This window comes from Gracilinanus agilis, chromosome 1 (assembly GCF_016433145.1).
Source record: "Gracilinanus agilis isolate LMUSP501 chromosome 1, AgileGrace, whole genome shotgun sequence".
Classification (NCBI taxonomy): Eukaryota; Metazoa; Chordata; class Mammalia; order Didelphimorphia; family Didelphidae; genus Gracilinanus; species Gracilinanus agilis.
Window position 1 is genome coordinate 77,698,798 of NC_058130.1, and position 15,248 is coordinate 77,714,045.

Below are 15,248 nucleotides of genomic sequence, written 5' to 3' on the forward strand. Positions count from 1 at the left end.
AATTTTTTAAAATTAAAAAGGAAAAAAAAAGGAAAAGGCCCTAATTTTATGTTATATAATCTAAATACATATTATTTATATATAATATATGTATATATTTTATTATATTATATATTATATATCTGTATAAATCTATATATATATATATAAACTTATATATATATATCATTTACTTGATCTGAACAGCCTTCACAAAGGGCTATTACAGTTGCTACAATACTAGGAGTCCGTCTGGCCGTCAGTTTAGCCAGCTCATTGGAATATGGCCATAGTGATATTATTATTATTATTATTATTATTATTATTATTATTATTATTATTTACATGGAGTAACTCCTTCTGGCCTCACCCAAGAGCTATGTGCTTACTATTATCATCCCCATTTTATAGAGGAGGCTCGGAGGGGTTAAATGAGCTGCCCAGGGCCACTCAGGTTTTCCTGACTCCAAGTCCAGCATTCCAGCTAGCTAAGGTGCTTCCTCGCCTATCAGCAACAAGATCCATGGCCTAAGCCTTCCGAGGCTGCCTTGGGAATGAGGATGGAGTGTGTATCAAGGCGTGCTCTCCCAATGACTTACTTCCGCGGGACATTCTCGGACTGGCTCCGTCAGACAAGGCGAGAGCCGTGTGCGGGGTGGGTCTGGGTTCCTGGGGCTCTTACCTGGGTACAGAGTGGCTGGGAGGCCCATGCTTTGTAAGTAGTTGTGGCAGCGCTCTTTATGCTCCTCTAAAGAGCTTCGCTGCTTATAGCTTCGGCCACAATATCCACATTTGTGAGGTTTACCAACTGCAGAAAACACAATTGAGTTTGAGACCCCAATTAAATGTCTGCCTTGAGTGGGATGGAAATGCACACAATATCATCATTAGGAGAAAGAAAAAAAAAGCAGAATTTTTCTCTAAGAGCTTTGAAAGGCAATATGGATTTGGCCAAAAGGCTCCTATTGAACAGGTGTGTTGTACCTGAGTGGTTCCTACATTGTGGCCAGGACCATCAGCCCCTCATTTTTGTTGTTGTTGTTCAGTCATTTTAGTGGTTTCTGACTTTTCCTGACCCTATTTGGTGGTTTTCTTTGTAAAGGTACTGGAAGGGTTTGACATTTCCTTCTCCACCCCTTTTTACAGATGAGGAAACTGAGGCAAACAGGGTGAAGGGACTTGTCCAATGCCACCCAGCTAGTAAGTGTCTGAGGCTGGATTTGAATTCAGGAAGATGAGTCTTCCCAATTTCAAGCCCAGTGCTCTATCCACTGCACCACCCAGCTCCCCTAATCTTTATTTATATTTTTATAGTGTCCCGATAGTAAAATTAACTTTTTCTCTCCAAAGTGGCATAAAAAGCCATGTAACATTTCAAGTTGAAACCTTTATCATTAGTCTAGGAATTTGGGAGTTTGGGAGTGAGGATAGGAGAGGTTTCTACTCTAGATCAATCACAGTTAAGTCTATGAAACAGGGAGTAAGACTGAATTTATATTTTGGACAAGGCTAGCACAGTGTTACATCAAAATCTATTGCAAAAAAGAAGAGTAGATGGATAGTATAATTATCTGGGAGACAAAGTATTGGTACCTTGCCACTTCCAGAACACGTCAGAAGAATGACTATTCAAATGAATCTTTTATGTTCCAAAAAGAGCTTTTCTACTCGAATATGCCAAAGACCTAATTCAATCAAAAGAATTTTGTGATTTCTTTTTAAACACCAATGATCTAGCTGCTCCTAAATTTTAAGTGATAATAACAGAAAGCATGACAACCAGGCCTCATTTGACAAAGGCTCAAGGAAATTGAATTTTGTTGATCAAATGGAACTTTGGAGCTCTCTTCATGATTTTCAATCTCTGATAAAAAAGCATATGAAATTCAATGCAAATGTTGTAATTCTTCTTTATGGCCTTTTAATATTACATAAGTGGGGGCAGCTAGTTGACTCATTGGATGAAGAGTCAGGACTAGAGAGCTGTGGTCCTGTGTTCAAATTTGGTCTCGGACACTTTCTAGCTGTGTAATCCTGGGCAAGTCACTTACTCTCATTATCCTAAGCCATTAACTGCTTTTTCTGCCTTGGAATCAATGTATGCATCATATTTGCAATGTATTGATTATAAGACAAAAGACAAGAGTTTTAAAAATTTACATAAGTGCATTTAATTCAGTTTTATAAGGTAATCAAATTATCAAAAAGTCTGAGTTTTTAGTGATATGATTCAAGATGATGCTGAAAATAAGGGCTGGGTATTACAGCTTACCTTATGGGATTAAAAAAAAAAACAACCAACCAAAATCCTAGATCAATATGGCAAATACTGGCCATGAAATGGAGGCCAAAATCTGACATCAGCAGCATTTATTTATGGAAGGAAGGAAGGAAGGTGGCATTACAGGTTCATGAACCTAGAGCTAAAAGGAAACGTCAGGGTCATCTAATCCAGCTCCTTCATTTTATCTAAGGCCCAGAGAGATTGAATGAATTATTTATATATCACTCAGGCACCATGACTCCAAGTTCTGCGCTCTTTCCAATAAATTCTAAGAATATAAACTCTTTGAAGGCAGGTGCCATTAAAAAAAAAATCTGAAGTCCTTGCACAGTGCCTGGCACACGGTAGGTACTTAATGAATGATTACTAAATTAAAATCTAAAGAAAGTAACATTTGGCACTCTATTAACAATATCCCTTATCAAAACGCTAGCTAAAACTTCAGATCTCCCTGCATACTGCTTTAGTAGTTTAAAAGGCTACAAAGAGCAAGGATTATTTGTTTTCCCATGATATTACTTTGTCTTTGTGTGTCATTCCAGAAGACAAGCTGTTTATGAATGGGGCTCTTCCCTGCTCTCCTCTCTGAAATGGATCCTACATTACAATTCCTGCGTAAATAATTCAGTTTAGCTCAGGCATAATTCAGGAGACTGGGGGCAAGGACCAAACTTATGGACAGGAAAGGAACCTCTGCCTCAGCAATTTGGATGGGTATCCTTCGCTCGTTAGGAGTCGAAGAACAATGGATGGAGTTATCTTTCCCCCTGTGGATTTGCAATAACCCTGTAAGGGATGTGATCTTTAGGGATATTCCTCCAATGGAAGGAATATGGTGGATATGTTGTTAACAATGATGGGATACAAAGTACGCCGGGGCTCCAATTTAGCTTAATCCTTAAACCAAGCCACCGGTCAATTGCTGTTAAGTAGCATCATATATCTAAAGCTGGAAGGGACCTGAGAGGCTATTTTGTTCTATCTGTTCATTTTACAGATGATGAAACTGAGGTCTATGGAGGAAAGGTAACTTGCCCAACAAGAGCCAGGATTCAAACCTGGGTCCCGTGACTCCAGGTTCAATATTCTTTATCTTGTGCTACACTTTTTTAGTGCACACAGTGCCTGGCACATAGTAGGCATCCAACAAAGGCTTATTGACTGTCTCCTTTTTCAACATTTATTTAAAGCATTTATTTATGGTCATGAAATCTAGGTGGCAGGAGAGATTTTATTCGCTGTGAAAACCAATAGTCTACTGTAAAGCTTATGTCTAGAGGAGTCATGACAATGACGTATTAAAAGGTTGCTGTATTAATAATGACTCCTATTTTTGTGTTCACTTTAAGGCTTAGAAAAATGCTCAAACTTACAGTGCCTCTCAGGTACTATTTTCTCCATTTTATAGATGAAAAAAAAATGAGTATTGCTCAAGGTCAAAGTGGTATTTGAACCTGGATATCCTGACTCTAGATCCAGCATTCTTTTCCTTATGCTGTCCTATTGTAGAAAATCTTATGTAGAGACTGAATCGTAGTATTCTAAACTTATATTATCACTATTTTTATTGAGGGAAGAGTGAAGGTCCAAGGAGTCGCTTGATCTTTAGTAAAACCTCAACAGAGATAGCTGGGAAACAGCAAAAATCATAGTTTCCCTGGGAGTCTGTACGAGTAATATTTTAAGATAGATATTAATTTAGTCATCAGAGCTAGATAAATTCTGGTGTTCTCACCCTGGTATTTTATTCTAACTTAGAGTCTCCATACTCTAGGAGCTAAGGTGTACCAAAGCAGCACACAAATGCACTGCCTGTCATGTCTGATTACTTTAGTAATTAGTCACGATTGGGGCAAGATACTGTTGTGCCTCAAGTAAAATTAGCAGCCAAGAGGCTGGAATAATATCTGGGGCAGTTCCCACACCTAATTGTCCTCCTGTCTCAGATTCTATGTTATAACCAGACGTAAAAGAAATCAACATCACTTTTCACTGGAATTAAGGAGTTCCCAGCTCTGGGTCTCTCTTATTAGTTGAAATGGAACTTTTTCCAGCTGCCAGTGATGAGCTAAGTGACAAGAGATTTCTACAAATGCCCCAGGTCCTCTCGAAGATCACTAAACCTTTCAGTTATAAGCACTCAGATTTTCTGTTAGAATGGAAATTTATGTCTTTAAATGAATATAGGTATTGTCATGCCAATGAAGGACGATATAGAGATAACTGGCCAATAGGTGTATCTTGACCATTTGATAAATGAGAGATGTAGTCTGTCCCCTTTCCTCATTGGTAAAAACAAGGGAGTCAGGCTAATAATAACTCACATTCCTCTAATGTGTTAAGGCTTACAAAGTGCTGTCTTCACAACCCTGAGTCAGGCAGTATAAATCTTTAATTTTCTTATTTTCAAGTGAGGAAACTGAGTCTCAGACTTGCTCATAGTCACATAGCTAGTGAGTGTTCCAACACAGTGCCTTGCATATATAAAGTATTTAATAAAACATTTATTGAATTGGGCATGATTTAAATACAAGTCTTCGCCTACCAAGTTCAGTTTTCTTTTCATTGTAGACTCTCGGGAGACTAGATGATCTTTTCTTTGTTCTTATTATGTTCTACTTGGCACATCTAGAATTCATCATATTATCAAAGTCTGGGCAAGGTGATAGACCCGTACATCCTATTATTAGCAATCACTCAACTCAAAACTATCCTTGGCAACCCTTTCAAATACTTAAAAATCCTCATTCTTAAATTGTAGCTAGGCTTTTTGAGAGTCAGTATTGCACTGCTCCCTAGTATGTAGATGAGAAGTAGATTAATTAATAAAATAAACCTTATGTGCCCAAATAACTTGGTAACTTCCCTAGTCAAGGGGGCAAGTGATTATTTTAAAGGCTATTATAACTGGTACAGATGCCATGATCTCGTAGATCCAAAGGCACACTGTTCATTTTCCTATATAACTATCTAAGAAAGATGTAAAAAATACATAATTGATTTCTTTCTCTCTGTCTTGTTTGCTGATGTCCACTTACTATATGATTTCACTGACTTAAAATGCCTAGAGAGGGGAGTTTTAAATCTGGATTTAAGGGAAGGCTCATACCAACTGATGCTAAAGGATTCAACTTTCCTTTAGGAGATTCTTGCTTCCCCAGTCCTCCAGCTCTTCTCCACCTATATTCACAAGAGCATGCAGAATTTATCCCACTTCCCATTCACTGATTTGCCTAGTTATATCAGTAACTGGACAATCAATTCAGGAAGTGTCTTTCCTTCAAGAATCTTAAAAGTCTTCACTTAGATCTTCTCCTTAAGGAGATTTCATGCGGTATCAGACATTACTAAATCTCACAACATTCCTGTTAAGTAGGTGGATAACTTGAATAGTTATGCCTGTTTAACTGGTAGAGAACCCGTTTTATTATTTATTATTAATAAATGTTTTGCTTTCAGCGTGTGAGCTAGCCCTGCTGAATGGAGACAGAACTCTCATTCACAGTATTACAAGCCCCACTTCTCTCTTTTTTTTTTTTCCATTCCCTTTACTGCAGGCCCATCGTTTTGATTCCATATCCTGTTGTTGCCCAGGAAAACCCCCAACTATCATAACCATTGCCTAAACTCAAAACCTTTTATGAGATTTATTTGGGAAGTGACTATAACAGCTTCTCAGATTTGCAGTCCAATAAAGGAAACTTTAAAAGCTCACGGAGTGGTTCACCAGTGACTTCAAGCTATTGGACAGTCTCTTAGGTCACCCATTTCATTAGTTTCATGTTCACTCATCACTACTAGGAAAAACAGAGAAGTGATTCCACTCACCCCTTGTATAAAATGAAGCTAACTATTATTATGCATTCTTCTAGACTCCAACTCCTTCAGGGCAAGGCTTATGTCTTATTCAACTTTGGGTACTTCAGAATCGCTAGTATTCTATGGAACATCTCACAGTTATGGAATGAATGGATGAAGTAAATGACTGAGTGAATCTAGAAGCTCCTTGAGGACAGGGACTGAGTTTTCTATTTCTTTGTATCTCTCTCCCCACTTTCCATCCCATCTCCACTAGCCTCCAAGGTACTTAGTGTAACTGTTTGTTGTCTTGTGGATGCTCGTTGAATGTTACTGACTGAATGTGACTCTTAAAAATACTATTAAATAATCAAAAAACCACATTATGTATTATTAAATGAAAGAGGTTTCAACAAAGTACTTTACCCTTTACTTAACTTCGGGAAGATCTGAATTATTAGTAGCTAGTTTTTCAATGAGTAAAAGACATAATGTAGTTTCAATTCAGGTGGGAAAAATTAGGATTTCTCTAGGACTCCAGAAAGAATTATCAAGGGGATAGTTTAGAAACCAGAGAAACTATTGTAGTCTTACATGGGGGAGCAAAAGGGGAGAGACTCCTCTCATTTATGTGGCTCTGATCTGAATTTTCTAAATCCAGGATTAATCGTTTTCAAACAATTATTAAGACCACAGTTCAAGGGAGTTATTGCCCAAATGGTGGCAGAAGCAAAATCAACTTGATCAATCAGTTCTGGAAAGCAAAATGTCCTCACTATTGATACTAGATAAAGACAATAGTAGGCTGGGCATTTAAAAAGACTGAAAAAGTTATCTGAGATAACTATTTGATACCACTGGCATCAATAGTATTTCTAGGTAAAAATCAAATCAAAATACTACTCGATTTTGAACTTTTTGATTAAGCTGACTGACAAAGGCAAGGATGGGGTTACTTTGGAAATGTGCCACCTGAGGCAGGACTCTCAGCAAATCTTTTGCACCTTCTACAATGTACCATTGAAAGGGATAATAATGTTGAAGTAGAGAAAGTTTGCAACTTTTCTGATAAAAGAACTTGGAAACTTTGGAATGAAGCCTGAATTAAGGCTCGTGTCTAAAGGTCTCCCTTCTTATTGTGAAACACCCCAAATACAAGTGGTGGAAGGAAAGATGTCCTCAGTCATTTCAGAAATGAGAGGGGGAAGCTGAGCTTCTAAGGGCCCATGGGTGTTGCTTCATAAGGGACCTACCCGAATGAGTCCTCAGGTGACCTGTGAGGGCATCCCTCCTGCGGCATGCATAGTTACAGAGATGACACTTGAAGGGCTTCTCACCAGAATGCAACTTGATATGACGGAGGAGGTTGCCTTTCTGAGTAAAAGAGGCACCACACTGATTGCACTGGAAAGGGCGTTCTCCTGCAAGCGGGAGAGGAAGAAATATGTGAGAACAAAAATCTAACACAGGAACAAGAGAAAGATTTCAGTGAAAAAGTTGTTTTCCCACTGGTGCTCCATGACTTCTACCGGCTGCAGGTTTGATAGAACATGAGGCTTTCAGACTAAACCTGCCAGTTTCTTAACGCTTCACTGGTTGGGTCAATTTGATCTGAAAATCTAATTTTTTTTTCCTAAATCAGAATGGCACATCACAATGCAAATTCAAACTCATTTAAATAAAGTGACTGCAACATTTTGTGTTGAAGAGCCACTCTTCCTGATCAGCAGTTTTGGAATAAACCAATATCCAATTTTGCGTGTTGTGGCATTTGGTGGGGTTTTTAATGTGGCTTTTTTCAAAGGGTCTTTAAAATATGCCACTGAAGCAGCAAAATAAAAAGGAAACTCATTAAAAATGCATTTCAGGATCACAAGTTCATTTCAGCGTTACATTCTTATATTTAAATGAAAGGCACTTCATTATAACAGTTATAATAACTTCTTTCATTTACATTTTCCCTGTATTTTCCCTTTCAATTTCTTCTCCATTACCTGTCTGTCCCTAAGCAGCCAAATCAGGAAAGAGAGTGAGTGAGAGAGATAGAGCGAGAGAGAGAGAGAGAGAGCGAAAGAGAGAGAGAAAGAGTAAGAGTGAGAGACAGAAAGAGAGATTGAATAAAATAAGAAGTTAAGATACTATGAAGGAAACTGTCTCCAAATAAAAGTCCTATCTCTCCATATGGTAGGATAATAAAATCAGAGTTGCATTAATGTTGCCTGTTCTTTCTTCTCTTATAGCCTCTTCCCTCATATCCTAAAACCATAAAATTCTTATTTCTCTAAATTCATTGGAAGTAAGATTAACTTGAGAAGAAAGACTTTAATAGCTTAAACTGTTATTATTAAGGTTTTTATTTTTTGGAGTGTGTGGAAGTAATATTTATAATCTCTTTTGAAACCAAATTATGTGATTCAAAAAATGTGTAGATCTTTCTAAGTGTGATAGCGTCCTGGGCTTCAACAAAGGAGCAAACTAGTGAACATTTACATGAGAAAAGGATGTTATATGCTGCTATCATTCTCAGGAGTTCTGAGACTCAACCAGTTGGACATTTCATTTAACCCTTTAAATCATGAATGATTTATTCCTATATTTCATGGAAAAGCATTTGGGTTTACGTCTTTTTGAAGATGAACCCTTCAAGTTGAGTGCTACATGACTCAGACTGTCGTGACCTTAAGATACCTTCAAATATATTTTAATAATATTTATTTTTCTTATGAATTATTTCTTGATTTAGACTTCTATAAGACAGAATCTGACATTCTGATCTTCTTAAAAACTGATTGACATGCTTCAGGTCAATTAAAGATTAGCAATCAATGGTAGATGAAAGGCTGTCTAGAGCTAGGAAAGTCTACATTGGGTTGATTTAAAAAATCTGATGGGTATCTAAACTCCAAGATGTAAGCCATAATGCCATAGAGCTGAAATGGACCATAGTCATGACATTGAGTCTTTATAGAAGGAGCAACTTTTAAAAAAGTCTTTTAAAAAACCTAGAGTTTCTTTCTTAACTTCTCTCTTCATTTATTCTATTGTTCTTTGCTTCTGTCTGTTTATCCTCTCATACTCTTTTCTCTTATCTGTCTGTTTATCCTCTCATACTCTTTTCTCTTATCTGTCTGTTTCTCTCTGTGATTCTCTCTCTCTCTCTCTCTCTCTCTCTCTCTCTCTCTCTCTCTCTCTCTCCCCTTCTCATTTTATTCAATCTGTTTTAATCTTCTTTTCTTTCTCTGTCACTGGTGACCACCTTCCCTGTCTGCCCCGCTCTCCCTGACACATATGCATTCCTAGTCTGGTGCCGATTATGATGAATGGAAAAAATAATAATATCCATTTGTAGGCTGATTGGTAGGTTTCAATATCTGTATTAATGCCACAAAGCTGAATTGTGTATTCCTACCAGAGTTTAATTTCTGAATTGTACTTTCCCAAGAATGCATAAAGGATTTAGAGTCAAATAACTCAAGATATTACTAGTCAGTCTAAATCTCTGTGTCTGATGATAAGAGACTTGGGGGCAGATGTGAAAGTAGAATTTAAAATTAACTGATAACTAGATTTCATTGATGGTCTCTCAATGAAGGATCAGTTAATTCTTAATAAGCAGCTTTTCCTGTCCGTCAGCATTTTATTTCTTATTTTATTATTTTAATTTGGAAAAACTGGACCAAAAAAGGGTGCTCAGAGTGTTCAGGGAGACCCATAGAGTATAAGAACAAAATATGTGTCCAGCCCCCAGTTCTCATTTTGACAAGATGAAACCGCAGGGTGGGTGGGAAAGAAAGGCAGTTGGAGAATCTCTAGTTTTGAAGGTGTACATAGCAAGTGGGTGGGGGCACAAAACTACCTATAAAATGGCATCTAGAATGAAATCTAAGCCTGGAGCCCCCATAGTTGGGTTGCCTTAAAAAAAGGCAGTTGAAAATATGAACCTTAGCTTTGAAAAGGGGTTACAGTTTCATTTTTATTCCCTAATCTGAAATGAATATAGGAAAACCTGAACATGTATGCCTCAACAGAAAGAATTTTCTTTAAAGCAAGAGTAGTAAAGTCAATCTAAGATGGGGAAAGTTAGAGGCACTGACAGTCACGTCAACTTTCTTCAGAACAAGTCATGAAAAAGAGAGGAAGGCATCATTTCTTAGAAAGTAAGATCTGTTTCTTAATTTGAGTAATCAATCCTCAGATTTCCTGCTCTGTGTCTTAAAAATCTGTATATTCCTGCTAGCTAAGTTTACTGGAACTCCATTACTTTTTGTCTGAATGTCTAAGCATACATCAATGTGTACCTTAGTTAGGGTGTGGTACCTTTTTTGTAGGTCACACTCCAGGCAATTAGAACACAGAGTGTCAAGCTGCAAAGCTAGCCTGCTGGTTGGTTTCCTTGCAATAAATCTCTCCTCTCTACTAGTCTCTTCTCCACTTATCTATCAAAGTGGTTTTCCTTAAACCCAATTCTGAACAAGTTATCCCCTCTACTGAAAAATCTCCAACGGTTCCCCCTTAACTTCAGAATCAAATATAAAATCTTCTGTTTGACTTTTAAAGCACTTCCTTGCTTGTACTCATGTCTTCCTACATTTCCTGTCTTCTTACATATTCCCACCCCCCCACTACATTCTCCAGGCACACTGGTCTCCTTGCTCTTCAATGAAGATGACTTTCCATCTCCTGACTGTATTTTGACTGGCTGAATCCCATGTTTGGAATTCTCTCCCTCATCACAGCTGACTCCTAGTTTCTCTGGCTTCCTTCAAGTTTCTGCTAGTCTCATCTTCTACAAGAGTTCTTTTCCAAATCCCCCTTAATTTTAGTTCCTTTCTTCTGCTGATTATTTCCAAATTATCCTGTCTATAGGTTGTCTGTATGCAGTTGCTTAGATGCTGTCTGCTGTTAGATTATGATCTCCTTGAAAAGGCAGAGACTTTTTTTTAACTTTTTAATGTGTCTCTAGTGCTTGTGTCTGGCACATAGTTATGAAGTATTTACTAATACTCAATAAATGTTTTCTGAATTGCCTTGACTCCCTAGAGATGTTCTTAGTAGGCAAACTATTCCAGAGGACTGCACATGTGAATGGTACTATGGTATGTCTTAGTATAAAGATTTTCTATCTCTTCTGTTGAATTCTTAATGCCACGTTTAGATTTGTAGTTAATGGGAATCCACTTGTGTGTATATTGTTCCTGGATTTAATTGGGTCGACTCTGTGGTAATGTTGAAGTCAGGACACTTCAGTTTAAATCTTGGCCAACGGTACAGTGAAAAGCGTATTAGATTTGGTGTAAGAGGACTTGGGTTTGAATTCCCAGTTTTGACACACTCTATGACCTTAGACAAGTAACAACTTATCTGAGCCTTGGTTTTCTCAGGAGGGGAGTGTGACTTAGTGATAGTCTGAAGTCCCTTCCTGCTCAAAATCTATAACTGTTGACCCTATGATACATCTTAGCTATATGACCATAGGCAAGATACTTAATCAAATGAGATGACCTATATAAAAGCGCTTTGCAAACCTTAAAGTATCCTATAAATGCTAGTTATTATTATCATTGTTAACCACCCACTTAGTCCCCCAATCACATGTCCAGTAAATACTATAACAAAAATAACTCTTAATCCGAAGCTTTAAGATCTGTATTCAAATCCTAGTTCTGTCAGTTATCACCTACAAGACCTGAGACAAGTCATCTCCCCTCTCTGAGTCTCATTTTCAATCCACAAAATTAGGAGCTTGGCCCAAGAGCCCTCCTAGCTTTAAATCTATGATCTTATGATCAGATGTTTCAGTTAAATTACAAATCTGAATTGTTAGAGATTCCACACTGGAAATTTTGACACCAATAAAGCACAAATCTTCAAACACACATGCATGCAAATACACATGCAAACACACATACATTCTGTAAATGCAGAGCATATAAGGTGTGTAAAGGCAGATAAAACATCCATAAGTTGCAGCAATTCTACATATCTAGCACATCTAAGGTCCTTTCCTTCTTGATCAGCTCTTAAGAAGTATTGGGCAATCACTGTGTCTTGAATTCATGGGAAAAAATATTTTGTAGGCATCTACCACAATTTGAAAAGCCTTCGTGAGTAGATAATGCATACTCTGAATAAAACAAAGAATATTCTTGAGGAAATATAGCTTCAGGTAGCAAAAATCCTCTGACACTTTTCAGAATTCCTATTTGGCTCGAGGTAAGACACATCGTCCTTGATTCATTCACTTTGTAAAAACAAACAAACCAACCAGTCTATTCCCCACTTTAAAATATTCTCTATGAAATACTTTTTGGGACTATTTGAAGTAGCTACAATTAACAAACTTTTTTTGGCAGGATGAGCTTAATTATGTTTTTTAAAATGTGACTCTGTGCGATATTCAGATTGCATTTATAAACATGATTTACTGAGGACTATTGCATCCATATCCCATCTCCAAACAGTTCAACGGGATTGATTAATAGAGGAGCTTCAACTAAATAGAGGAGATTCAACTAAAACTAGGGAAAAGACAAGAAATTCATGGGCTCATAGATTTAGAGTTATATAAAACTTAATGATTTAGTCAACATCTTCCTCTTCATTCTACAGATGAGGAAAATGTGGCTAAGAGTAGGGGAAATGCCTTGCCCAAGGTCACACTGGTATGCAGTTGGAAATCCAAGCCCGGGTCTTGGTCTCTAGAGCTAGTATTCTTTTCAGACATCACGTTTCCTCTGTACAAACAAGAATACTTTAAAGAAAAAGAACAATGGTGTCCTTGTTGCAAAAGCAGGAGTTGGAGAACATCTATTTGGAGCACCAGGGCTAATCTTAACTGACATGACAATGCAAAAGAAGAAATGGACTCTAAGTTCTATTGCTGAGTTTTGAATTTTCTGTGAAATTTAACAATTTTAAATTTAGTGCAATTTAAGTGAAATATTTAAAACAAAATTACTCTGAGATAAATATTACTTCTTATTCCTGTTGTAACTACACTTCCTTTCTATCTAAAGATACTCCTAAATGGGGTGTGAGGGAGGGAGGGGAGTGTGCAGAAGCCAGCTTTTACCACCAATTCAATACAATGAAGTATTAAATTTTCATTGTGAGTATAAAAATCAGCAAACATGGTAAATCAGGGCTTGGTTTGTGGTTCCTCTCAGTTGTTTAGACTGAAGTGATGGAGAAGATGTTAATAAACTTAAAAGTGTGACATGCATACACTTCCTCTCCTGTGAACTCGTTGTTAAACATTTACCAAAATATTGCTGTCTCCAAATGGTGCTTTACCTTATGGAATTAATTGAAATGCTACATATAGCTCACTTTATATAATATAGAGGATATAACCTTGAAAAGTAAGGGTATAATGTTTTATTCATACTTAAACCCACTCAAGCCAGGACCCAGAAATATGAAATATTTCTTTTAATCAATGGGTACAGTTTACAAATATGATATGATCAACAGATTTCCACCTGTACAAAGCCACCCTGTAGGATAGAGACACACCTTGATCGGTGTGAGGGAAAATACACTGGGATGCCAGCCCTCTAATAAATCTCTGAGCATAAATAATTTGTCTCAAATGTTTTCCCTACAGGCTAATGTGGGAAAAAATAATTTGAAGATCTGCTGCCCACTAAAAGACTGGGAGGTGGGTGACCGTGACTCGAATTAACTTGCTCTGTAGGTAGAAGAAATAAAATATACTGCAGAGTCCTTGGTACTTTACTGCTATTTGTGGGTAGAAGTGGGTAGCAAACAGCAGGTGCTGCTCTGCATATCTGCACTTGGCAGGTTTATTCATTAAATGTAATTATTCCTTTTATCAGGTCAGGCAGTCATTATATTTCAGCATTTTAGTATGCCAGAGTTTTATTCATTTATCAAATATTTATTTAAGAGAATTTCACCATACATGCAGGCTTTACATGAATTAGCAGCAAAGTAATTCATTTGCAAGGTTTATTCCTTCATCAGGAATGTATTAAAATAGGCTTCAGTGTATTCTGTTAAGTGTCTATCACCGAGTATCCTATTTTCACTTTAATTTTCACATCACTACAAAGGAGGAAATGTTATTACTATTACACAGCTTTAGTTCAGACTATATGTAATGTGTCTATTTAATTGGATAATTTCAGGATTCGGGAGCCTACCTGGCAAAGCAAAGTTTACTTATTCTAGAAGTTCCATTTTCATTTAAAATAAATCCAGGAGCTAACTAGTGAATTGGGATAAAAACTTCAGGCATTAGACCTGGGTTACCTTATTTTGAGAATCTACCTCCTCCACACCTCCAATCAATCCTTTAGATCAGCCAAAAGATTTTTGCTATGGAACACAGAGCCCCTACATTTTTAATTTTTTTAAATGAATATCAACATACCAACTACATGGTAGGGTTGTATAAATGAGGGGGCTCATGGCTAAGTAGAAAACTAAGCTGTTTAAATTCTGAAAACATTCACTGAAATTAACTATAGGGTAAAATAAAAAAAAGTCATGCCTTGGCATGCCTCCTCTGTCTTGCTGTCTTGAGTTTTCATTTTGTGACGCCCTATATAAATAGAATAGAGCCCTCTTTAGCATCCTTGAGACACAGCTATCACTACGAATAACAACAGGTTAGTTTGATCTGGGAAAAGGATATGCAGCTGCAGAATCACAGGATAATGTATCTAGAAATGAAAGAGACTTGAGACCATCTATTATTCTAAACCCCTCGTTTTACAGCAGAGGAAACGAAAGCCTTGGGAGATTGAGTACTTACCTAAGGTTAATTCTAGCCATTCAAACTCTACCCAGCCCTCAGGATCCTGAGTTCATTCTACCTATTTTCATAAGTACTTATTTTTTCTAGGAAAGACTAGTCAATTCTGCTTTTCTTTCAATGAGAACGTACATTTTCATTATTTCTCTTAAGTTGCGAGGTGGATGCATGTTAATAACTTTTGGGATAATTTGGAGAAAGTCAGTAATATTCCCTTAAAGGATAGCACTAACTAAGTTCTGGTAAAAATTTCAGTGATCTCTCAAGCTAACCAAGGCAGAACTCCACAGATACAAAAGTGAGGATTTGGTTGAAATACACACAAAGCTTCCGCAGAGAACCAAGGGCCAAATTTGCCCCATTCATGTTTTAACTCCCAGATTTAGTACTATGAGTGAGAGGGAATTC

At 37.2% G+C, this 15,248-nt stretch overlaps 1 protein-coding gene across 1 annotated transcript in view; it reads right to left on the reverse strand.

The window, feature by feature from the left end:
• The window catches only part of IKZF1 (IKAROS family zinc finger 1), a 124,536-nt gene that overhangs the window by 7,078 nt on the left and 102,210 nt on the right, over positions 1–15,248 (reverse strand). Inside the window, exons 6-7 of the mRNA XM_044671580.1 lie at positions 7,315–7,482; positions 662–787 (exon numbers count right to left, since the gene is read on the reverse strand). Of these exons, the coding sequence (XP_044527515.1) occupies positions 662–787; positions 7,315–7,482 (294 nt within the window). The remainder of the gene's footprint in view (positions 1–661; positions 788–7,314; positions 7,483–15,248) is intronic.